This window comes from Adiantum capillus-veneris, chromosome 4 (genome assembly GCF_014529385.1).
Source record: "Adiantum capillus-veneris isolate H3 chromosome 4, ASM1452938v2, whole genome shotgun sequence".
Taxonomy (NCBI): Eukaryota; Viridiplantae; Streptophyta; class Polypodiopsida; order Polypodiales; family Pteridaceae; genus Adiantum; species Adiantum capillus-veneris.
The window spans coordinates 13,481,365-13,508,449 of NC_140934.1; the positions used below are offsets into that span (position 1 = coordinate 13,481,365).

General features: G+C 44.1%; 1 protein-coding gene across 1 annotated transcript in view; it reads left to right on the forward strand.

The window, feature by feature from the left end:
• Window positions 1-27,085, forward strand: part of LOC147458732 (uncharacterized) — an 81,507-nt gene that overhangs the window by 12,396 nt on the left and 42,026 nt on the right. The window contains exon 2 of the mRNA XM_086510173.1: window positions 19,373-19,493. Within this exon, the coding sequence (XP_086366299.1) occupies window positions 19,373-19,493 (121 nt within the window). The remainder of the gene's footprint in view (window positions 1-19,372; window positions 19,494-27,085) is intronic.

Sequence of the window (27,085 nt, forward strand, 5' to 3'; positions counted from 1 at the left end):
GGTGACGAGCTAGGCTGAATCAGCCCTTTCTCTAAGAGCTCCTCCACTTGGCTCATAATCTCTTTTCGTTGCGCCTCACTAACCCTATACGGTGGCCTATTTGGTGGGCTACAACCTGGCACCAAATCAATCGCATGATCCTCGGGCCTCTCCGGCGGTAGTAAAGACGGTAATGAATCAGAAAAACAGCCATTAAACTTTTGCAAAAATGCTAGCTTGTCTCTATCTAACATAGATCAATTTGACTGGCAACTATCTGAAATATCACGTGCAAAAACCAAGTACGCAGAAAGATGATTCTTAACACAGAAGTGATAGCAGAAGCAGATACAATAGGGACCGACTCTCCTTTTAGCTTACATCCAAAATGTGAGTTTTGCCCCTGTGCTGTACAATGATCTTTTTGTTGTAGGCATCCAAGACTCCATGCACTCGGAACATCCATGGGATCCCCAACAAGACATCACATCCTTCCAGCGGCATGATGTAGAACTCTTTTGTGTCCACATACAACTAAATATGCAGACGCAGCTTTCCAATGATGGGAGTAACGCACTCTGAGTGGCCAAGACATGCCAATCCTGCCTCTGCGGTATACCCCATCTCTTCAGCTCTGATGCCCAGCTTCATCGCTAATTCTGGCGTGATAAAGTTCGCTTGGTATCTGGATCAAAGAAGATAAGTGCCATCTGGTCTCTAACTTTACCCCACGCTCTGCATAACTCACTGGCATCTGTACTAGGCCTGTTGCCCAACATGTCTGGCACTAAACCTGCTGAGGGCATAGGCTTCTTTCCTTTCCTGTCCTCTTTGTCATCTGAGTCAGCTTGCCTTTTCTTTTGTGGACAGTTGGTTGCAAAATGACCAGTCTGCTCGCATATAAAGCACTTGTTTTCAGCCATCAAGACTTTCTTTTCCTCGGGCGTCTTACGCATAAAAGGCTTCCTTTTCTGCTTCCTTGCTTGCGCTCTAGAAGTCTCGGCTGAACCTTAGCCTTTATTGAACCTAGCTAGCCCCTGGGACGCTTCAGGAGCCGCTCTCGTAAAGGGCTGCTTTGCTGAATTTTTCTTGTGCTGCCCTCCTTTCTGGTTGCTCGGAAACCCAGTGTCTTCTCCTTTCAACAAGGCAAGACCAGTGTTAGCAACTTCCATAAGCTGAGTGAGGGTAGCCATTCTGTTCTTGGTATAGTAATCGCGAAGCCCTTTAGGCAACCCACAACAATACTTCTCTATCTGCTCTGTCAATGGCACAAATCTGTAGGAGGTCACTGAGAGTAACGCTTTACAAAACCTCCTATTGTACTCCAACAAGCTCTTGCATGTAGCCGAAGTAAGTTGGTGCCAATCTGTCATGACGTCCGCTTCAAATTCATTTGACAGCCAAGCAGATGCAAACATTTGCTTGAAGTAAACCCAAGTGGCGGGTGCCTGTCCTTGCATTAACAATGTCGTCCACCATGTGAGCGCATTGTCCTTTAAGAAAGTGGCAGCTTTTCTTACTTTAGAAGCCTCTGTTAAATTCCCTGCCACATAAGCTGTATCAAACTGTTGGAGGAAGGTAAGAGCCTTCCGCTTATCCTCCAAACCACTGAAGGTACTGAACTTTAGAGCTGCACCACCTTCTTTGTAAGCCTTCGACTTCTCTAGTGCCCCCAAGTTGTCATAAGGGATGGTGTGCAACATGGGCACTGTGGTAGGCATGATCGGCACATCTTGGCCATTCACATTTTGCGTTAGAGGTGCGATATGTGGCTGCTGTCTAGAAAAATCAGCCATGCCAAAATGACCCTATGGCACTCCAAACTGGCCTTGGTTGCAGTGAAAACCTTGCTGCATGCCGATACTACCATACATGGGGTTTGGCATGATGTGTTGCATTCCCCCAAACACTGATCCTGGCATGTACGGCTGACTTCCAGGCGCATAACCAGCCATACTTTGGAACATTGATCCACCCCCGAAATACCCAGGATGTACCGTGGGTGGTGGAAAAACCTGACGCATTGCCAGGAGATTGGTTCCCTGTCCATTCAATGCAACATTTTGACCCTGAAAGGTGGCGGGCTGAACTGGCAAAACCTGTGGAGTAGGGATCCTCGCCACCCATTCATGGTCAGGAGGGACCTGTTTAGGAGCCTAACGTGACTTCGCAACATGTGAATACTCCCTATCTTGCTCAGTCACATGGAGGACCTCGGCTTGAGCCTCAACGGGCTCTGTACGCTGAGGGCACTCCCTTGCCTGCTGTGACTTTAATGGTGCTTGCAGATAATCCATAAACCTCGGATTCTGCACCAACTGAGTGAAGACATTCACAACAACAACTAATTGTGTCTTGAATGCATCCTCTTCAAAGTGCCCAATCATGAACCCTTGAACCTGTTCTTGTTGTGCATTCACACGGACAAAAGGCGTAGACAGTGGCGGCCGTGAACTCTCGCCAACTTCATGCTGTAAAGGAATAGCTTGTCTACCCTGGGAAGAGGAACCCTCTTCTCTAGCATTGTCTGTCCTGTCAGCCATAGTGTAATTCCAAGTTCTTGTGCTTTGTGTCTTCGCCGCAAACCAACCAAGGCTCACTTCTTAAGGAAAAAGTGATCTTGTCCCGGCGACGGAACCATGAAACTGGCCCGTAGGGCGGTAGACGTTAGCTTTCACCGATTCTTCAACACTTGACTTTACGACACAAAGCAATGGCTTAAGCGAAGCCTGTAACTGAGACTGAATTACACTTCAAGACAAATAGCACGGCTAGGAAGCTAGAATGCTTCCAAGCAGAGAGTGACACCTGTAGGCCCCAAAGGTTGGCGCCCCTTTAGGTATTTCTTTATTCTTTAATAGAGGAATGAAAAATGAGGTTCCCTACAAGCTGCCCCGCACAATCTGGGCTGAATTCCATATGTTCTGGCCTGATTTCGGCAGCATAACTGTACTTGGACCCTCCATAGTCAGTATCCCCACGCATTAGATAACTTTCCCGACGAATTCGGACACTTTGCAAGACCTGGCGAGAATCTGCAGCACGCTGAATTCTCTGTTTTCTGCCCCGAAAATGTGCCAGATCACTTGTACAGCGGTCCTCTCGCGTCCCCGAACGTCGTGGGGGTATTAGGGACCGTTTAGGGCCGAAACCCTAAACCTGCAAAAATACACAGCAGGCTGTAATTCACTGTTTCGGGCTCTGTTTCGCGTGCCGGTCGCATCCGTAGCAAGTCCTTGAGCTCCCGCACCTGTAGGGCTACTTGCCCTTTGAATCGGACAAGATTTCGCATGTGAAACCTCTCCGAATTCACCTGTACCTACGGGGGATTAGCTGCTAGCTAATACAGTACTTGTGCAAGAGGCTCTTGCCTCGGCAATCGTGCATGAACCCACATAACTGTACATTGGTCAAATGAAAAGCCCACCAGTGGGGCATAACATACTGCTCGTAGGGGAGAGAGAGAGCAGTGCGTAGCGTGCAGGGCATCACTCCTGGCACCGTACTATATATAAGAGGGAAAGGAAGCACTTCATAGCTCTTGCAACCTGTTGCAATCCACCTACAGCTGAAAATGGCGCCCCCTTCCTCTTGTAGTCTCCCCTCAAAGTGACAGAAGTGCTCACTGAGTGACACCTTGCCTAGTTTCCGACTTTGGCCAACTTGGCTAAAAATATCTCAACTGGTGCGTCAGTTGACTTGGCAGCAGAGCAATAAAATGTTCCCCTTGTCATTCCAGAGCTAATGACGCAAACACATTTCACGGCCCAAAATAGCAATTCCCTAAATTTTAGGAGATGCTTCCACGACACTCACATTGGTCATCTGACCATCAATCACCACTGGAACCACATCGAAAAATGCAATGTCGGCCAGGTATCAGGTGATTTACACTTGTAGCCCCACCGTGGCTAACCTTAGTCCATTTGCCCCAACTTCAGTGCTCACTGGCCATCCGGCCTAGACTCAGTGTCCGCCTCACACCATGCAACTCGGGCATTGGCATTTCCAGAGGGGTGCTTTAAAACAAGTCAAATAAAATTCCCCCAAAAAGAAATCAACAAGTAAAGTTGCCACAGACTCGTGACAGTACCCCATCTCTTCAGCTTTGATGCCCAACTCGATAGTGAGTTCTGGTGAGATAAAGTTTTCTTTAGCACCTAGATCAAAGAAGATTAGTGCTGTCTGGTCTCTGACTTTACCCCACGCTCTGCATAACTCACTGGCATCCCAGTTTGGCCTATCACCCACCATATCTGGCACTAACCCGACCGTGGGTTTGGACTTCTTCTCTTTCTTGTGTTGGGTATAAAGGCCTAAACAACCCCTTTGTACATGCTTGTTTTTTAAAAAGAGGTCACTTGTAATAAAATTAGGGCACCCAAGAACCCATCCGGGGGTTTGCCTCAAATCTGACGAGTCTCTCTCTCTCTCTCTCTCTCTCTCTCTCTCTCTCTCTCTCTCTCTGTGTGTGTGTCTCAGCGCACTCTCTTGTGCTTCTCTTCTTGCTGCGCATCCCTCTATCAGAGCCTACACTTGCTCCTTCAGGCTTCACCACCTAGTGTTTCTTCTTCTGCACTGTGGCACTCCTTTCAACTGGTATCAGAGCCTAGGGTTTCTCTTTCGGACCTGGGTAGCAAGTACAGGTTCAACCAACAGCTGTTATTGAAGTCCGGAGCGCAAATACTTACTCGTTTCGCGAAGACGCACTCATTTGGGAGCGGATAGGTCAGTAAAACAACAAAAACAGTCCACTAGATTTGCGTCGAAAATCTTCATTAAGAATAGAGCCACGCACACCATCATACGAAAGATTTGGGTTATTACTCAAAGAGACCACAAGTGTTTCCCATGAGTTTGGCAATGTCATAAGCAAGAAAATGGCTTTCAGCTTGTCATCAAATGCCTGAAGCCCAGTGTCTTGCAATTGATTTAGAATACCTGTGAAAGCACTCAAGTGCTCAGATGCTGACCTAGCCTCATGAAGCTGCATATTTACCAACTTACGTATCAAAAGCACCTGATTTTAACAGGTGTGGTATTCTTATAAGTGGACTTAAGCTTTTGCGAGATCGCATAAGCCGTGTCCAATCCTTTGATATCCACAAGAATATCATCATTTAGAGCCATCTTGATGTAGGCCATAGCCTTTTGGTTCAGCTTAGCCCATTCCTCATCGGACATTTGTTGCGGCTTATTCTCTTCCAAGGCATCCTCACAATCTTTCAAGAAAAGAATATTCTGAATATGATCTTTTCAAAGATCGAAACCCTGACTAATAAATCGTTTGATTTCATCAAACTCTTTGTGTCACAGTTGGAAGAAGTGCTAGCCATTTCAATAAAACCACAGATATAAATGTAACGCAACAACAAGGGGCTGAAATTTTCTGCGCAATAGCCCAACCACAATGTGTTACATGCGATTATTGTTTGACTTAATAACACCTTATGTTGTTGTTTTGATCTTTAGCGCTTCTAGTATTTTTACATAGCTTGACAAATTGCGAGCCTTTATCATGGCTGAGTATGCCCATCACCTCCGGAGGGTGATAGAAACTCAACTCGTTGTTTTGTAGAGTACGTCCAAAGCATGAATGACCTCTATATAAACCTGCACCTACTCTTGGGCACTGACGACGTGAGTAAGGATGTCATAGCTGTTGTCCAAGCTATGTATGATAAAGGTGATAATCTTATTCTTCCTGTTTGGACAAGCAACGAAGTTGAGATCACTATTGTCAAGTTTGGTTCTTTGCTCTACGAGGTTTGTAGTAGTATTCATTTTTCGATTTTGTATTTAGCTTACCTGAGGACTTAAGAATGTGTTCCGTTAGAAGTTGTTGTGTGAAGTTTGATTTTTAGGATTAAGTTTTTAAGATGTCTCATCCTTTTTTGCTTAAAGTTGAGTACCTGTTTTAAGCCAAGTAAGTTGCGTCAACTTATTTTACACATACCTTTTTTTTAAGTTAATAATGTTTTGTTTTATCTAGTTTTGTTTCGTAGCAAACAAAGTGATTTAGTTTGTTCTGTTTGTTTGTTTTTGTTTTTCTTTTCTTTTCTTGGTTCCTTGCTTTTATAGTTTTATGAGTGCTTTATTCCCTCTTATAATTCGTGAGTTCAGACTATTCTGAACTTATGAAGGTATATTTTTCAGTCATCTTGCGGACATGCAAATCTTTTTGATTTTCGTCCGAGTGGTGACCAGCTGTTGAGCTTCATGAAGATATATTGGGAGGGTGTGCATACCCCAACAACTACCGATCTTATACTCATGTGTCGATGTGATTTTATGTGTGTATTACTACTATTCCTTGTTTTAAATAAACCTTTTTTTTTAATAATAATAAGAAATGGGTCTTTTTGTAATTTTGGTTGTATCTTGATTTATTGTGTAGAGCTTCTTTTCGTCTTGATTTTTGGTTTGTTTGAGTGTCATGTCTTTTATTTTTTAATTTGTCTTGATTTATGTATTTGTTGTTTTTTGCCTTTGATTGTGTGTATGTGGGTTTGGTTATTGTTGTAAGAAAGTTATAAATCTAACTTTGTAGATTGCATGTTTTTAATAAATAATTCTTTTCTCTTAAAACTCTTAAAAAATAAAAATAACATCTTAATTTGGGTCCCTTGGATCAAGGGTTTCTTGTGTGGTTTCATGAAATATCTCTTGTGAGAGGAGAGGTTGAGTAGTGATTCTAGCAAGGGATCACGGACACTCGATTGCACGCTATTGTCGATGATCTTTTGAGTGTAGCAAGCAGTCTTATTTAAGGACTTCACTGCTTGGCAGCAGCCCTGCTATACAAATGAGGGGTGTGGCTAGCACCAATCTAGCCTTAGGATCTTTAGCCTTGAGGCGGGCGTTGATTTGAAACACTGACCTTACTACAAAAATGAAAAACACTTTTACTTCTTCTTCAGCTTCAACGAGCAATGTTGATGACTCTCAGGTACGTCTTTTCGAACCTTCTTTCTTTTCAGTAGCTAGAAGTAGTCATAATCTGTATCAAGAAAGATTTAAGTTTTTAGCTAAGTCTAATTTGAAGAATTTGCATGTTTTTGGTGATGGTCCTATTCATTGGGCTTCTTTTAAGAATGTCTTAGTTAGTACTTGTTACACAAGTTCTTCCATATAAGCCCTCAATCGTTTGAGGCGTTTAAGGAAAAAACATCTTGTGGTAGATCGTCCTCTAAGTCCGGTCATACCTCTCAAGTTATTTATGTTATTTATAGTATTCACGATAGTTCTATGATGTATGTTGGCCAAACCTTTCGAACAACTTTTGTCCATTTTCAGGAACATGTAAGAGAAGCCAGAAAAGTTCAAAGTAAGAGCACCGTACGTGAAAGTGTGAAACCCTTGTATGCGGCAATAGCAAAACATGGCTTTGAGTCTTTCCGTTGTTTTCCCATTGAGCACATAGAGGGTAATTTTAGAAACTCTAAAGAGTTCTATAAATCAGCATGGCCTCGAGAGTTGTTTTGGATGAGAACTTTGCACACTTTTTTCCCTAAAGGTTTCAACTTGGAAGGAAAGTCTTCTTTACGTAAAAATAAGACAATTTACCATAAGAAACCTATGCTTTGGCGAAGGCATCCCAAACCCGAGTTAGTTCTCCCTTCAAGTCAGTTTAAAAGAACTTGGATTCCTAAAGGTTCTTCTTCAGATCCGTCTTCTATCCCTGAAATCAATCCAGTTGTCTTGCACAACACTATTTCTAGTAGAGTACAAGGTCTCCCTAGGGCTTCAATCTCTAGAATTGAGAGTGATGACCCTTCAAACCATAGAATTTTTGCCTATAGAGATTTCAAACGGAGATTGATTTACCTATCTAGAGCCATGGAATTGGGTTCTTTTTCTTATAAATTATTTGAAAGGTATAATATAAGGATCCTATTTAAGCTCTTGTATACCCTTGAGAACTACTCTTATGAAGATTTGGAGTTAAGAGAGTCTCATAGTACTTAACTTCGAGTACTGTTAGACAAATTTCTGAAGTCCAAATGTCCTAGTATGAAAAATCCCTTGGTTAGAAAGAAAGATTTGTTGATAACTATCTTTACCTCCCCTGACTTAGACAAGATTGGATTAAGCTCTATTTTGAGATCTCAAGAAGCTTTGAATGCTCTCCCTCCTTGTGTGAGAAAGGTATGGAACCATCCTGTTGTAGCTTTCAAATATGTGAAAACTTTAGGACAAAAAGCTTTCAACTATAGTGACATAGGACGTAATCTTAAAAAGCAAGAAAGGCAAGCAATCTCAAGTATTGATTGCCCTTGTAGTAAAACTGCCTTTTCTTCTTACGTAAATGGAGCTTTGGGTCATGTAGTTACTGTCGATTATTCTATCCTTCCTTCGGATTCCTTAGAAGACCTTTTCTCAAGAGGTACTAAATATAGGCTCCCCTCCTCAAACGACTCTTGCCTTCTCAAAGCCATAGAAAAAGGAATTTCTAGTTTCGTAGTAAAGTTTGAGGAGTCTTTAGGAGTTCAAGGTATTTTTACCCATTGGAAGTTTGTAGTCCTCAAGAAAGCTTCTTTCAAATTAGCATCTTGCTCTCGGAATGTTTCTTTAGGAAGGAATAGCTTATCTTCTTCTGATCGTGATGCTCTTAGGAAATTTCATCGTGATTTTGTAATCTCTTATGTAGATAAGTGCCCTAATAACTTCGTTGTTACGTGTAAAAAGTTCTATTTGGAATGCTTGTTAGGTGAAGTAAACCCTCAGACTTACATTGATTGTGATCTTTCAATGCAAGAGGTTATCTTGAAACATCAAGACTTTTGTAAGTCTTTTGGTTTCAAGTGTCAGCTTAAATTACCTTTTTTATATACCGTTTGGAAGTTCCACAAGAACCCTATAAAGCCTAGATTTATAGCTACTTCTTGTAACACCTCTTTGACCGAGGTTTCCAAATGGCTTAGTTATTGTTTCAAAGCCATTTTACCTAGCGTAAATGATTTGTGGAAAAATATGCTAAAGGAAGCAGACGTACCTCATAGTTATAGGGGACGGGGGGGACGGGCCCCAGGGCCGGGGAACGGCCGTAACCGGGCCGGGAACGGCTGGGAACGCCGAGGGACGGACGGAAAACGGGCTAGACGGGCGGGTCGTAGGGGGGACGGACCGGGGACGGCCGGGTCCGGACCGGGGTCGGACGGACCGGACGGGGACGGCAGGGGTCGGCCGGGGTCGGATTCAAAAAAATGGCCGTTTTTGACCGTTTGCAACGGCTCTGTGCAGCCCCAACTGCCATATTTTTTAAGCCTTGGCCCTTGGGAGGCTATAAAAGGCTCCCTTGGGCCTCTTAATACTCATAGTCTCAATGCTCAATGCTCATTCCATTTCCCTCAAGCTCAAGGCTCAAGCTCATTCCATTTCCCTCAAGCTCAAGGCTCAAGTTTGAACTTTGAAGCTCTCCTCTCCCTCTTCTACCCACTTTGAAGCTCTCCTTTACTCTCTCTCCACACAAGCTCTCCTCTAACCGTTCTAACTTCTAAGCTCTACTCTCTCGAGTCTCTCCACCATCATGTCATCTCAAGCCAACTCCACTTCTCAAGCCGCTTCTTCTCTAAGGAGGCCCACCGTGCAAACGTGGTCGTGGTGGGATGAAGTCGACTTTAGCTCGCGTGGCAAAGGTGGCGGTGCAAGACCATGGACGTTCAAGCTATGTCCATACAAGAGATCGGGTTGTTCAAACAAAGTGCGAGCCCATCTTCTTCATGAACCCGGTCACGAGGTGAAGTTTTGCCCTCATGTAGCTCCCGAGAAGAGGTTGGATCTTCTTGAGAAACTCACGGTGTATGAGGTTGTGGAAGCGGCCAAGAGGGGCCGTTTTGTTGCCGTTGATCCCTCCGCCACGACGACACCGCGAGAGCAAAGGGAAGCCAACCTTGCGACATCTCTCGAACCTTCAAGAGCCATGGATCTACACCGTCCTCTGCCCTTTTGCATCGCCAAACCACTCTCAACGAAAATTGGAATCCTAAATTGAAGGAAGAGTTAGATAGGTTGGTTGCTCGATTCTTCTTCCACGACCACATTGCCTTCCATGCTTTGCGGTGAGTTTCCCTTGGCATATGCACATTGCAATCTTCCATTTTGTATTCATAATGGGTTATAATTTCTCGACTCTCCATACTAACGCAACATGCTCTGTTTTGTATGGATAGGTCTCCATACTTTCGAACCATGGTTACGAAAATAGGGGAATATGGCTCCTCTTAAGTGCCACCTTCATCGGAGAGGCTTCGCACCACCCTCCTTGACAAAGAGAAGCTTGCTGTGGAGCAAGCGGCCCAAGCAACAAAGGATTTGTGGGAGACCAATGGCGTCTCTCTTCTTGTAGATGGATGGAGTGACACCCGCAAGCGGTCCATCCACGGGGTGGTGGCCTACTCTCGGGGGGAGATGTACTTTGTGGAGTCACATGATGCATCCGATAGTGGCAAGGCCGCCGAGATGCTTGCTGCGGAGTGGACAAGCACCATAGAGATCACCGGCCCGGAGAATGTCCTTTGTATGGTTGCAGATGGAGAGGCGTCAAATAGGGCAGCCGGAGCTATCATTGAGGGCATGTATCCCAACATCCATGTCACATTTTGCACGGCGCATTGCCTCAATAACCTCCTCAAGGACATAGGGAACTTGTCATGGATTTCACCCACCATTGGTGACGCCTCTCGAATTGTATCCTTTGTGCTCAACCATCAAAAAGTGCGCCATGAATTCTCAAAGAGGAGCCACTTGTCTTTGCTCAAATATTCAGAGACAAGATTTGCATTCAATTGGCTTATGCTAGGCCGCTTGTCTACATGTGGCGGAGCCTTAAGGGGCCTCTTTCTCAGTGATGAGTTCCAGGCCATGCCGGAGTCTACATCAGCAGTAGGATTGAAATGCCGAGAATGGGCCGACGACGCCGCTTGGTGGGAGGAGGTGAAGACTCTTGACGCCATGGTCAAGCCTATTCTACACCTACTTCGAGTGGTGGATGGCTTGCAGCCATGCATTGGCAAAGTCTACGAAGCCATGGATCGGATGATAGAGGCACTTGAGAAGCTTGTGCCTGACCCTGTTCAGTATGCGGAGATTCATGGCTTGTGTGAGTCGAGGTGGAATGGATACTACTCTCCACTTCATGCGGCAGCTTATGTGCTTGACCCTGAGTTTCAAGGAAGGCGTCAAGAGACCGACAAGGAGGTGAGCAAAGGATGGCGGCTTGCATTGGAGCGCCTTGAGCCTAGCAGTGACATTAGGCGCAAGATTAGAGACGAGCTACTCAACTACAGGCAAAAGAAGGGCTCCTATGGATGTGTAGATGCACAGCTTGATCGCAACAAGATTGGCTCGGTTTTGTGGTGGGAGGACTATGGAGGAGATGGCCCACATTTACAGCGCTTGGTTGTTCGTGTCCTTAGCCAAGCATGTACCACTAGTTGCTTGGAGCAACTATGGAGTGTGTACAGCCACATTGCCTCTAAGAAGAGGAATCGCCTTGGCGTTCAGAGGGCCAATGATTTGGTGTTTGTGAGCGCTAACTTGCGCATGCTTGCCAAGAGCGTCACACACAAGGCAGATCCTTTCAATGCTGGGGAGATGGCACAAGAGAATCCATCTATGGCCGATACTCTTTTGGAGGAGCTAGAGGAGGATTTCGAGCCTCAATGCGAGCCTCCCGAGCCGGAGCCCTCATACGTTGCTGACGACCTCGACTACGACGACGATGTGGAGATTCAGCAGGCGAGCACTTCTTGAGTTTGATGATCATTGATCACTCGACTCTCGAGTCTAGACTCTTGAGTCTACGACTGTACCTACTACATAGCCCTTTGTACTTTTTGTTATCCTTGAGGCCTCAGGCTTGTCCTAAGTCCTTTAGGCTTTTGACTCTGGAGCCATTGTGGCATGCACTTCTCATTTTGTATCCATCGATCATCGATGTTTTATTAGCACATTTCAGCCTATATGACTCGTGTTCTTTGGTCTATTTAGTGTAAATTTATGGTCAAAGTGATGCTCTATGTGTGTGGCATGTGTGCAGGTCAAAAAATGCCAAAAAAACACTCTTTTTTTTTTTGCCGTTCCAACCCCCGTCCCCGTTTCCTGACTTTTGCCGTCCCGACCCCGACCCGCCGTCCCATGTAACTATGACGTACCTACCAATTCAAGTTGGATTTTAAATGATTTAGTAGGTGTGATTCCTGTTTTAAAGTTTTTGAACTCTTCAAGAAGCCTTAAGGAGAAATCTTCTCCTTTATGTCTCCAAACTTTTGACTTTACAACGCTATACACGAAGCTAAATTTGGAGGACCTTAAATTTAGAGTCAAGTCTCTTATTTCAAAAGTTTTTGCGTACAAGCTTGAGAAGGATAGGTACAAGGCATTGCTAGTAGAAAAGTTAGCCTTGAACTTTGACTTCTTATGGCTGAAAAGTAAGAATGTAGATGTAGACAAAGCAAGAAAGAGATTTACCAGGATTGTAGATGACATTGACATCATATCTTGGTTATATTTTCTTTTGGACAATTTATATATAACCATCGGCGACTCTCTTTTCAAGCAAACAATTGGTATCCCTATGGGCACCAATTGTGCTGTTTTTCTTGCTAATTTCTATCTTTTTACTTATGAGTTTGATTTTATGGAGCGTCTTGCCCTCGCTAACACTTGCCCAATATTTTTGCACAAGTTATGTAATGTAAGACTCTTTGTAGATGATCTTTTTGTCCTCGACGTTCCTTCTTTTCAAGATTTTATGTACTTGAATTCGAGTTCTGTAGGCGGAGGAATTTATCCCAAGGAGTTTTGTGAACAAATAGTGATTGTTGTGCCTTTTTAGACCTTAAGATTTTCCAGACTCCCTTGGGATTAGAAGTAGATATCTATGATAAGCGCCTTGAACCAGAATATGCCAACCTAAAAATCATCCGTATGCCTCACATTTCTTCGAACATTTCTCTTTTAGCTAAGTATGGTGTCATTTGCTCTCAACTATTTAGATTTTCTTGTCTTTGTTCTAGTAAATCTGCTTTTGTTGTTCAATTTTGCCATCTTATTTCTTTACTAGTTGAAAAAAGATACTCATTCAAAAGAATCATGAAAAACGTTCATTCATTTTTGCATCGTAGTAACTTTATTTTTAATGTTTCTTCCTTTGGAATGTTCAAGATAATTAGTAGTAAATTCAATAGAAGTGGGGAGCTAAAAAGCCCACTTATTGTTTGACTTAATAACACCTTATGTTGTTGTTTTGATCTTTAGCGCTTCTAGTATTTTTACTATAGCTTGACAAATTGCTAGCCTTTATCATGGCTGAGTATGCCCATTACCTCCGGAGGGTGATAGAAACTCAGCTCGTTGGTTTTATAGAGTACGTTCAAAGCATGAATGACCTCTATATAAACTTGCACCTACTCTTGGGCACTGACGACGTGAGTAAGGATGTCATAGCTGTTGTCCAAGCTATGCATGATAAAGGTGATAATCTTATTCTTCCTGTTTGGACAAGCAACGAAGTTGAGATCACATATTGTCAAGTTTGGTTCTTTGCTCTACGAGGTTTGCAGTAGTATTCATTTTTCGATTTTGTATTTAGCTTATCTGAGGACTTAAGAATGTGTTCCGTTAGAAGTTGTTGTGTGAAGTTTGATTTTTAGGATTAAGTTTTTAAGATGTCTCATCCTTTTTTGCTTAAAGTTGAGTACCTGTTTTAAACCAAGTAAGTTGCGTCAACTTATTTTACACATACCTTTTCTAAAAACATTTTTAAGTTAATAATGTTTTGTTTTATCTAGTTTTGTTTCGTAGCAAACAAAGTGATTTAGTTTGTTTGTTTGTTTGTTTTTGTTTTTCTTTTCTTTTCTTGGTTCCTTGCTTTTATAGTTTTATGAGTGCTTTATTCCTCAGACTATTCTGAACTTATGAAGGTATATATTCCGCAACTTTCTTACATAAATCAGCCCACAATCAGTAGTTCTCAATAAAATTGGTAATTTCAGCTGTGCCACATTGTCAAAAAGGACTTGTAATCAGCTGTATACGCCGATTTCCGCGACGAAACTCCTCGAAATGGGCTCTCGAGACCTGTTCCAACCTACTACACACTTGTATACTGCTGTAATAGCCTGTTTTTTAAAACTTAAAACAACTTTTTATTTCTTAAAGGAAAAGATGACTTCAGATCCAATAATTCTTTTACTAGATCTCAGGAAGTCATTTGTGGTCCAGTGTGATGCGTGTAGCAATAGTATTGGGGCAATGCTAATGCAAGATGGTCGGGTAGTAGCTTACAAGAGCAGTTTCCAGAATATTACCAAGGCAAGAAAAGACCATGCAATTCTATGAGAAGGAGCTACTGGCTGTGATTCATGCGTTTTCTAGTTGGAAGCACTACTTGTTAGGTGCTGATTTTGTTGTCCAAACAGATCATGAGACCTTGCGATACTTCTTTACACAATTGAAGTTGTCTGAAAAGCATATGCGATGGGCAAACAATCTCTTTATGTTTCACTTTTAGATGGTGCGTGTGGAAGGCAAGAAGAAAGTTGTGGCTGATGCATTATTAAGAAAACCACGAATTTCAGTTGTGTCAATTACTTATCATCATGAGCTTGATGACACGAAGGAACAATATGCTATTGATGAAGATTTTGCGAGGATCTTTGAATGGCTACAGGATGGCAGTGCCATGATCACTATCTCCTCAGGGACGGTTTTATGATGTTGATGTGTCACTAGGCCATTGCGACATAAAGTTATGGCAGAAAGCCATTTCTGACCATATGTAGGGTATCATGGTATAGATGCGACAGCGAAAGAGGTCCATACATTCATTTATTTGCCTACTTTGAGGAGAGATGTGGATGCCTTTGTGCGAGTATGCGTAATTTGCCAAAAGGTCAAGTTTGACAGGCAAAAGGCACTAGGGTTGTTACAGCCAGTGCCTATTCTAGATAAGCTACGGGAGAGTATTGCTATGGATTTTATCTTTGATCTTCCAAAAATGCCGACAAGGAATGGTGGTAAGTGGGAAGAGTATTTACCTATGCTTGAGTATGCATACAGTAATACGGTGCATTCGTCAATAGGCAAGGCACCCTTTGAGATTGTTGAAGGTGGCAAAAAGGTTCCTCTCATTTTACACACAGGACAAGATTTTTGAGACAGATCGATATGTAGAGAACATGAATGAAATCTTGAAGAAAATCAAGATTGCCTTGGAGAAGACTCAAGCAAAGCAGAGAAGGGTTGCTGATCGTTATTGACGTGAATTGTTGTTTTCACCTAGTAATTGAGTTTGAAAAGGCAAGGTTAAAGAAGATGAAGGGCAAGGAAAGGTTATTTCCCAAGCTCAATATGCGTTACTATGGACCTTTTCAAGTACTTGAGAAGATCAGCGATGTTTCTTATAGGCTTGCGTGACACTTGGAAGATCCATAATACGTTTCACGTGAGTCTTCTAAGACCCTTTGTGGGTGATGTGCCAAAAGGTATGCGAGATGAGAATCAACCAGAAGTTGAGGAACTTGATGAGATCTTGGTACCGGAGCAGATTTTGGCACATAAGGAAAGAAAAGTGAACGAAAAAGTCGCATGATGTTATTTGGTGAAGTTCAAGAACTGTCCACCTATGGATGCGAAGTGGATGGAAGAGTGTGAACTACTAGAGTCATGGAATGTACTGCAGCTTTACCTTGAGGCCTTTGAGTTACAACCTACGTATGCCCCAACTTAACGTGCTCAAAAGAGGGGTAATGATCAACTTAACGTGCTCAAAAGAGGGGTAATGATGCAGCTAGCACATCAAATGTACATATGGATTCGGTGCAATGGAAGTGTACACTGCTCTACAAATGCTAAAGGTCAGGCCCAAGGGACCTAAAGACAATAAAATAAACCAAGATACACACACTCTCCAACTCTCTTGAGTAACACATGATGACGTGGCGACTGTACGGACGCCCCACAATTTGCGTTGACATGTTGTACGGACTGTCGAAATTCTTGTTGGCTGTTGACGTGGCACTTGTGCGGATTTCTGTAATTTGTGTAGGCTGATTTTAGTGCCAGCTCTCAGGCCAGATGCTCTTAGACTTTATGCTTTTTATGTAAACTTCTTTTGCAGGGCCAAGGGCCTTGAAATATGAGCCAAGGGCTCATTCTTTGGCACGCTCCCGCGTAGAGGTGCACAGGATGGAGTACCAGCATTGTACTGAGTTCAAGCAATATAAAGAAATACCGATGTCTAGGTGTGATGGGCTAATTTTACTACGCCAGAATATCAAGAGCTCCGATGTGGAATAAGAATAAACTGCTTATTGGATGAGATTTTTTTGGGAAGTCAACGACCCAGGATATCAAGAGCTTCGATTTGGAATGAGAAATTGATTGTCCCTCGGAAGGACCCTTGAAAATTTTTGAGCTAACTTGAGTTGTTCTGCAGATATGCTGTAATTGCGGACGATTACTTTCTTTCAAGTAGGGGGATGTCACATCTGCTGACGTGTCAAGCCGCTAAAGAATGGAGCCAACCTCCAGATCCCGGCTGAGGGGCCTAAACCCTAATAAGAAGCAACAGAAGAAGAAGAAGCAACAGAAGAAGTTTTACCAACTTACAGAACCTCACCGAGTGGGGGCAACTTTTAAAGAAGTTCCCACCAACTTATGGGACTCTGTCCGATGGGGCCTAGGGAACCTAAAGACAGTAAATAAAGCAAGAAACAAACACTCTCCAACTCTATTGCCTAACACATGAGGATATGGCGATTGTACGGACGGCCCACAATTTGCGTTGACATGTTGTACGGACTACCGAAATTCACGCTAGCTGTTGACATGGCACCCGTACGGATTTCCGTAATTTGTGCTCGCTGATTTCAACGCCAGCTATTGGGCGAGATGCTTTTAGACTTTATGCTTTTCATGTAAACTGCTTTTGAAGGGCCAAGGGTCTTTAAATATGAGCCAAGGGCTCATTCTCTGGCACACTCCCGCGTAGAGGTGCAGAGGATGGAATACCGGTATTGTACTGAGTTGAAGCAATTTAAAGAAATACCGAAAGGAGTGCCAAGGTTTGGGCCCAATGCTCTCTTGGGGTCGAACTTCGCCACTCCTCGTCTCGCGTGTCATGCATCTCTTTTAGTTCAATGTTATTTGAAGTGCTTAAAGTTGTTCAATCTGTTCTTTTTCGTTGGCATGTTGGTGCCCGTCCCCGTTACATGAGATGCTTTTATAGCTTCGAAGAGGTAGCCAAACTAGCAAAAAGTGCCAGAGAGAGGCCCTCTTTTTATAGTACTTGCAAGCAAAAAGCAGCAAATTAATGGGGCATCTAGTTTTAGGACAAACCAGATTTTATGGGGTGCCAGCTTTTTGTATTTTTAAAAAATAAGTCAGTTTTAGAGAGAGAGAGAGAGAGAGAGAGAGAGAGAGAGAGAGAGAGAGAGAGAGAGAGAGAGAGAGAGAGAGTCTGCTTTTAGGGAGAAAATTTTGTCCAATTCTAGAGAGAGAAATTGCAGGTTCTAGAGGGAGAAAATCTGTCGTAGAGAGAGAAAGGAGAAAATCAGCAGATTCTAGAGAGAGAAAATCAATGCACAACATAGAGGACTCTAGCTTTGACAAACAGATTGGCATGGACCACCTTTCCAGAGAGAGAGAGTTTGTGATTGGCCAAACGAACGTAGTTATCCGTTGCATCTAGGACCTTGACACAAAAACCCTAACCCTAAAACTTGTCGCAGAGGAGCAGGCCCTGATAGATACTCCTCAGATACTAGAGCTTTACCTTGAGGCTTTTGGTTTAGCTCCGACTATTCCAGAAGTGCATGTTGAATCGATGAGTTGAGGTTGGTGCGGTGCATGCTACATGAGAGGGTGCCAACCGATTTCTTTTTGAGACTATGGGGATGTTCACAGGCTGATAGTACTCTGTTGAGTGACTTTATAATATGTACATAAAAGTTTACCATAATTGTGATTTGGAAGTCCTTAATAACTGAATAATTCATGTACACTTACAATTATTGTTGTCTGAGTATGTGTGAAAGATGGTATGTCTGCGACAATTTGTCTTGTTGATGTGAACCTGGAGCGTTGAGATTTTGTTGCTAAATTGACTATTTTCTTATTTTTTGAATAATTTCTATTTTATAAAATTACAATATTTAAATTTGTGCACTTCAGAAGTGGTAAGTTAGGAATTGTGAAGTGATAACCATCAGGAACGGACATCTCTGATGTGCCATAGTGGTTTCCGGATCCCATGGTGGACAGGATTGTCTATCCTGGGGCCCTTTGGTTTTCTCTAGAGAAGTGGTGTGCTTAATGTAGTGGTGGACTGGACTTGTCAGATTCCTTTTTCACTCTTGGAGGTCCCAAGATATCTGGTCTTGTTGTGCACCGAGGATCTGAGAGGGGGTGTTAGATTTACAAAGGTCATCTTTTCTAAATGTAGTGAGAGAGGGCTTCTTTGTGGCTGTGCTTGGGCTTATGAGGCTTTTCTAGGTTCTAGGCATCACTAGCGAATCGCCACTTGTGCCTCTTTTGGCTGGGCACCCTATTTTCTGCATTTGACTTTCATAATCCTGGATTTGTGGGTTGTGGGTCATTATAGGAGGTGTTGGGGGCGGTTATTGTCTGCCCCTATTGGGATGGGGGCACCCCGATTCTGGCAGAGTTGTGGAGACCTTGTATCCTCTCTTTTGTGTAGAGATTCCTTGCAGGGCTTCTCCTCCTTGGGGAAGGTTCACTTGATTTGGGGATGCTGACAGAGCATAAAACATAAATGCTAGTTTTTTTTTCAAAAAGAAAACCTGTGAACTCTTTATATCTTCAAAAGCTAGAGGATCAAATGCTCATGGGTAAAGACGTGATGGATCTGAGTAGGTAACTTGTAAGTTGCTCATGTTCAACGATACATGGTCCTTAATTGAGGATGGAGGGAAAAATTTCTAGGCACATGAAAAATAATATGGAAAACACGGGAAAGGATGTTGTCTGGCTTTGTTCTTGCATGTTTGAAAAATAAGTTATGTCGGTGAAGTTAGTAAATTGATACATACTTTAGTGCGACATGCAGCCTAGATTGAGGATACGTTTCCACGCTTATTTCCAAGAAAAATGGTTAATGGCAATTTTCAAGAACATTTAGAAAGAGTTCAAGGTGATCTTTGCAAGTATTAATAAGTGACATCATTTGTTTGTGGTTGTGCAGAGAAAAGTAATTTGTGATGAATGTCAAGGAAAGTGTGAGTTTAGCTTTTAGCTTGCAATTCCATGTCTTAGGGTTCTTGAAAATTAGATTATTTTGATTGGCTATATTTATTGCAGACTTGAAATGTAAGAAATCGTCCTTTACACTTCTTTTTGATGATTAACTAAGCTTTCATTCTATTCACAGGAAACAAGAACGTCTCGAGTTCCTTTATGATTCGGGTTTGGCTGTTGGACGAAGCTCTACGGATGACTACTTGCTTGGAAAACCCGTAGAAGAGAAAAAAGGCGATGATGATGTTACAAAGGTATGTGTCATTGCTTCTGTGTAATTGTTAAATAGACACATCTTGCATTATAGAGAAACTTCTTTGAGCATGTTATATAAAGCTTTTCCTTTTGCTGGTATTCTGAATCAACTTTATTTCCCGTTATTGCCCTCATGTTGTCAAGGACTTGCAAGTCGTTCTATGACATAATTTGTCTCAAAATGATGATGTGTCACACCTGCAGCTCTAAACAGAGGAGCGTATGAATGCCGGGCATATCTCTATGGACAAATGATGTGGCACTGCTGAATAGACTCTTTGATGACAGGCAGAGCTGTACAAATAGTTGACTGTATGGACAGATGATGTGGCAATGCTGTATGGACTCGATGATGACGAGGCACCGGCAGGCGGACGCTGTTGACGTGGTAGGGCAGTACAAACCCAAACTACTGGTGCAGCAGCTACCTACTGCAGATGCTTTTTGAGAGTCCCTACGTGTGAAACCAGATTGTCAAGAGTGGTCTCTGCTATTAACAGGAGCAAGTTGTACACTTTATTGCATAATATTAATATAGATAAAGTAATACCGCGAGGGATGTCTAGTTGAAGGGCCAATTTGTGTTTTGAGGGGAACTCCTCCCCTCTTTGTCTATGTTTTGAAGGTTTCTGCTGTCAGTTGACCGCTTGACTTGGAAGAGCCAGCCAATTTTAGTCGTATGGTTGGTTGCTTTTCTATGGACAATCCAAGCTGGTGTTTCATAAAAGATTCAAACGCCATTTAGAATTTTCAGGAAACTAACAACAAAAGTATGTAATATGAAGTAGTGGTGGTGGAGAAAGAGGTTGAGGTGGAAGTTCTAGAGGAAGAAACCAATGTCCATGATGAGGCTCCAAAGAGTGATGATGAGACAAGGGCTGTGGCAGACAATGTCTTGGATTTCTCGGAATTCATGAGATATAGAGCTCTGCATCCCCCGAGATTTCGAAGCCTTCTTCTTCCCGACAGCTTTAGAAGTCCCTACTTTTTTTTCCTCCTCCATTGGACGTGGTAGAAATATGACCATGCTCATCACATGTGAAAATACTTTCTTTGCTTGTACCATTCCAGCTTTTACTTGGCTGAATCTGTGGCTCTTTAGACTTAGCCCTCTTGCCAGACTTCTTCTTCTCAAAACTTGTCTTCTCCTCCTTGCCTTGCTTTTGCTCCGTGTTGTGTTACTTCTCATTTTAATCTTTATTCTCGAACGTCAACTTCCACGAAAACTTTTGGTTGTATGCCTGAAGGGTATCTATCTGTATGCCTAAACCTGAGGTGGTTTCACGCAGGCAAGTTGTCTTCTTGACAAGCTGGTGTCGACCATAGGGAATCAACATGTATTTGAATCCCACAAATGTCCATGGTGCCTATCTTTGCTACAATAAAGTCGACCACCACTCCCCTTGAGAAAGAGGCTACTTTCTGTACTTTGGAAGCTTCGGCGAATTTGCCTCCAGAGAGAGCGGTATAAACTGCTGGATAAAAGTAAGTGCTTTCTCTTTGTCTCGAGGCTTTGAGAAGTGTCGAACTTGACGTTTAGGCCTCCTTCCTTTGTAATCTTTTGACCCTCCATCAGAGACTGTGCGCAAATGGAGCATGTCCGATCAACTCGTTCCTACAAGTGAATATTTGTGAGTGATGGGGACTATGTGCACATGCTATCCGTTCAAGCTTGTGAAGGTGTTGACATTATCAGGCTGACACAACTTTTGCAGAGACCGGTGTGGGTTGCTTGTAGAGGTTTTGCAGCCACTGAGGACCTTTCTTGCTGCTCTAATGGAGGTGTTCTAAGTGTTGGGGGGGCAGGGAGGGGGAAGGGGGGGGGGCAGGGGCAGGGGCCTTGATCGTTTGGAACGCATGATATGTTGCTAGCTACCAAATAAAAGGTGGGACCTTTACCTTTTTGAATGGAAATGTGGGCGAATGGCTCTGATGTGCGCACTGCAAGAGTCAACTGAGCATAAGCATTTGGTCGTAGAATTGTGTTGCCTCACTGCAAGGTGGATCAGTACAGGGGATCTGTATACACGGAAAAGGGGCACATTTTTGTAAGAAATAAAGATTAAGCTCTGGGCAGCCTTCTAAGCGGGCACTTTTCACATGCAAGGGTTTATGGGCCTTGGACAGATAAGATAAGGAAATTGGGTTAAAAGTCCCCAAATGCCCTACTCTTTGGTTTTTGGAGAGGGCTCTAGACTTAAATTTGTGATCTTGCATGTGTTGATTGTGTTTGTAGAAGATATTGTAGACCTGGATATGTTGTGTGGTGGATTGACTTCTTGTATGTCTCTAAATCTCATTTGAGAATGTCCTAATATGTTATATAATTATGCTTTTAAACTATGGTATGTCTCTTTAAAATCCAAATCATATAGTACAGTGTACTGTATGCTGTACGTGTATGGTACACTACGTTTAGTTCCACCTTGCTCGCTGCCAAAAGTTATAGCCATATTCACTGGTCCCACCGACTATGCAGTGATCCCACCCTTGTGGAATGGTTCCCCTCCATGATAGGCATTGTGCCACTCATCCTTCCCATGTATGATGCGGCCACGCATCCCGGCTCCCTAAGGCCCAAATCCACCAGCTGAATCCCCCTTGAGGCATGCAAAACTGGCTCATGGATGCCATGTTTGAGAAAGCTGGATTCCTGCCTTAAACATGTGTATCGCATAAATCCTTGTATGTGCTACAACTGCTACTTCTAGTTGTCAAAAGAATTGAAACCCTTCTTGTTGCTGGAAGATTTGGTTGCCTTCACCTTTGCTTCAGCGTCAAATGACTCTTGACTACACCCTTCCATTGTGAGATCATCGTGTTCATAGGCTTGGCCTGCATGTACTTTGCATCATTAGGATCTTTGAAGTAGGCGAGGAGATGATCCATGAGCACGTTGACTACGGCCTCTCTACCCTGCTCCACAAGTGATGGAGTGGGGTGCTGAGTCTCTTGCTGATCGTCCACCACCTCCTCATCAGCATCAACCACATCTGCGACCTCTTCCTCAACTTTTTCTTCAACCCTCTTCCCCTTTCGCTTCCTGGTACTCCTGCTCTTCTTGATGACTGGGAGATGCTGCTTCCAAATGAGTTGCTGCAGTTCTGGACAGGAGAATTGTCGACTGGTTGTTGATACCATCGAACATCAAACCAGCTGGCTGCTTGGCTTGCGGTGAAATCACTACAACAGTACCAAGCTGAACTGAAAATAGAGCAGAACTCACAATAACACAAGGCCCCTCAACAGGTGCCTTTTGCGACCGGTAGTCCTTTTTGTATTAGTTTCCACTAAACAATTGCAATTACAATTCTTCCGTGAGCGCACTCACATGATCTGAGATAGAACTGGTGCATTGACCGGTAGTCCTTTTTGTATTAGTTTCCACTAAACAATTGCAATTACAATTCTTCCGTGAGCGCACTCACATGATCTGAGATAGAACTGGTGCATTGGCCTTTAATTTATAGTCCCCAAGGGCCCAAACACATTGAAAAGCATTTGCTATTTAAAACTGGTGCCCTAGGTTATATTCCACGTGGAAATCAAGAAGAAAAGCCTGCGTAGAGAAATTCCCACGTGAGCATGGCCGTACAAACTGCCACGTCTTCAAGTCAGCTTCCATGTCTTCAAGTTTGTAGTGTGTGCCACCTCATCAATCGGTGCAAACTGACGCCATCATGCCACATGTAAGGCGTCCACGATCTCCTCCCTTGGTCTCCGTGCTTTCGGGTCTGTTGCATATGGTGGGTGACATCACCAATCTGTGACTGTGGACTAAAGTTATCAAGTTGATTGGGAAGATTAAGTTTCTCTCGCTGGATGATGTAGCATGTTGCTCAGTTTAACCCTTAGTATAGTGGTTCTTTGACTCAGGGCACTGATGACAGGGAGGGGATCCTTTGGGAGGGGACACTGGCTTTGATAGTGCCCATGTTTCTCACATGCCTAACATAGCACTCAGCGATTGGCTGGGCAAGAAGTGGCCAAGGATGGTGAGGTGTTTGGTCAGAGGTGGTCAGGTTCAGTGCTTGGCAATAGCAGTGTAGAAGCTCTTCGGGGTCAAGGCTAAGGTACTGTTATAGACGCTCTGAGGTTGGCTACTGTGCAAATACGTTGAAGTGAGAGTGGTTAACAGAGGCAGTATGTGATTAAGTGGGCCATAGGGGGTTACCATGCTAGGAGCTGAGATAGTAGCGGTCCTTATCTTCAGGGCCATTTTTCTTACAGAAGTGGCATTCTGCCTGACATGTGCTGCACCATATCTGGACCTTTCACTCTTGTTCGCCCCGACTTCGTTTAGTTCCCACCTTAGCTGCTCCACCATGTCTTGTTGTTTTGGAGAGAGAGAGAGAATGAAATGTTATATTAACGTCTTCAAAAGGCCAAAGTGATCTATGAGAGCAGAAAGTTACAATTTGGTGGATCCGATACAAAGTTTGAGTAGCAAAATAAAAATAAAAAACTATACTATGGAATCCTAAGATGCTAGATGTGAACTAAGCAGCTAGCTGGGATTGTGTAGGATCTGAGTGGGGGGTGAAGCGAAAGGGGGGGAGGGGGGGATCTAATACAACACAATGTGGGTGCATCCTTAGAAAGAGCTAAATCACAGTAGATCCAGCATCGGTCGCTGGTGGATTAGTAGTCTGACTGGGCATCGTGCATGTGCTGGGCCAAAGTGATCCGAATCCTCTGACGCAGCCTCCGTCGATGCTTTGTAGTCCTCCGCAATTGTGGGCGTTTGGATCTCCCCAGCTTGGTCGCTCGGTCGATAGGTGCCTCTGGTGCGAGGAGAATGTGGGCTCTGCTTGTGGTGATAGCTCCTTCGACTGTCTAGTCTCTGCTCTAAAGAAGTCCGTGATCCGTGTGTGAGACTGGCTAGCCTCTCCTCTCATCAGGCTCTCCCTTTGTCTGCGCAGCTCGAGCAAAAACAAACCGAGGCATCTTTGGTCCTCGTATCCCATGACTTTGGAGAGTGGTTCAAAGCCCTCTGTGAACAGGCAGTGGAAGCGGCTCTTATCTCATAGTAGATTGGGCAGTGGCATGTGTAGTGCAACTTTGTCTCAGGCTCCATGTGACACAGGGGGCATGTCCTGGCCTCTGTCGGTACTCTGCCGTATCTCTCAATCTCGACCCGAAGCTGGTGTAAAGATGTGCATATCTGGCCAATAGCACATCGTATCCCATGAGACAAATGGGTGTCTATGTATCTGGGTCTCGTCACAACGCCGTCCTCCATAAGCTGGAGAAGATGCTCTCTGTAGAAAGCCATATTCGTGCCCAACTCCTCTGCTGGATGTATCCATGTCCTCCTGGTGTCTAGCCGAGTAAGGTCGTGGCGGATGAGGCGGGTGAAATTGGATTGTGTAAGAGTTAGAGAGGGTGCATCCAATGAGTACTGGAAGGGGGGCAATCTATCTATGGCGAACCCATGTACCTGAAACCATGATGTCATCTCCCCATACCAGCATGCTGTATCTCCTTGCATGGCTTACTACCGAGAGGACTCAAGTGCTAGGTGGGCATATCTGTCTTTGGGAAGTTCCCACAGGTGGTGTATGAAGGAGACTGATCTGGTGAGCGCCTGAACCACTAGTAGGGGGGGCAGCTAGCTCTGCTCGAATAATGCCACACGGTACTGAAGCCTTGGCTCTAATAGCCGCAAGATCATGGAGACTAGAGGCTTCTCCATGTCCCCCCATCCATTAGTGCGACCCGACCTCCCATGATGATGCAATGAAGGTCCCCATATCTCAGCTCCATAGAGCAATGCGGAAGCCACCAGAGTGTCAAAGAGCTAGAGCTTCGTCCGAGCTGAACTTGTGAACACATCCTCTCCAATCTACCCAATGCTGCATGGGCTTTGGTCAGTCTAGTCTCTATTGCTCTCCTCAATGAAAATGCTAGTGCACTAAAGACCACCCCAAGGTAAGTGTAAGCATCTCTGTACTCCACTGTCTCCTGGCCGTATGTGAATGCGGGTGCTGACCTCCTGATTCACTGTAGGGTGGTATTAAACACCATAACCTTGGTTTTACCAAGGTTGACAGACAAACCACTTTCATGGGAAAACCTATGCAAAGCATCCAAGTGACGTTGCATCCCTGTGGAGAGTCGGAGATCAACACAATATCATCAGCATATAACAATAGTGGAATCCATGTCCCTGTCAGCTGTGCACCTCTATCACCATCTCTCTCAATAGTTAGAAACCTCATCCACATACATACCAAATAGAGTAGGAGAGAGCGGGCAGCCCTGCTTCACCCCAATAGTGGAGGGAACTAGTGTAGGTAGACCCTCTAAGGTTCGTACATGCCCCACTATTGACTTGTATAATGAAATGATCCCCCAAATGAGCTCTTTGGGTACTCCCATCTCCTATAGTCTGCGCATCAGTCTTGCTTTGGGTGTTGTGTCGAAAGTCCACAAAGCTACATTAGATCTGCCTCCCATGTGATCTGCCCTCCTCAATAATGGTTCTGAGTGTCATGATATGGTCAAGAGTAGAAAAACCCTCCTGAACCCTGCCCGCCCGGCTGCGTGTATCCCCTCCCTCTCTGCCCATCTACTCAACCGCTGCTCAAGAATGGATGCGTACAACCGTGCCAATTTGTGTCCAATCATGATAGTGCGATAGTTCCGAGGCTCCATAGGGTCTCTTGACTTGAAGACATGTACAATAGTAGAAATACCGAAAGGGGCGCCAAGGTTTGGGGCCAATACTCTCTGGGGTGGAATTCCGCCACTCCGTGTCGCGTGTCGTCTCTCTCTCTCTCTCAGTTCAATTGTTAATGAAGTGCTAAAAGTCTGCCCAGTCTGTTCTTTTCTATTGGCACGTGGTGCCCGTCTTGTGTCACTGAGCAGAGACGGCGTTCTGGGAGCATGCCCCAGAATAGCTGGTATGATGAGGAATGCCGCGAGACAAGAGCCAGACTCCAGAGGGAGGTGCTTTTGGGGGACATCACTCACAGACAATCACAAATTGATTTCCGACGCCTGGTACGGCGGAAGAAAAGGGCATTTTTGGCTTGACTAGAGCAAGATCTTTACCAGCTATTCTTGAGTCAGGACTCACATGAGGCATGGCGACTCTTTCATAAGCAACCCCCCCCCCCCCCCCCACACCCAAAACCCCAAATCCATGCCCACACACAGGTGCTTTTTTCACCATTGAGATGGTGAAGAAGGCCATTGACAAGATGAGGACTAAGAGAGCATATGATCATGATGGCTTAGTGGTTGAGCATTTCATACATGCCAGAGATCTACTAGCAGAGCTTCTAGCAGCTATGTTCAACCGTGCCATGTGTAAGGGCTTGCATGATACTTGGAGGACTGGGAGAGGATATGATCATGATGGCTTAGTGGTTGAGCATTTCATCCATGCCAGAGATCTACTAGTAGAGCTTCTAGCAGTTATGTTCAACCATGCCCTGTGTGAGGGCTTGCCTGATTGCATCAACACAGTACAAGCCGGTACTCCAGACTCTGCACCTTCTCCAGGAAGCATGCGAGAGAATGAGCCCTAACCTCATATTTAAAGGCTGTTGGCCTGAAAAGTAGTTACAATGAAAAGCCTTCCAAA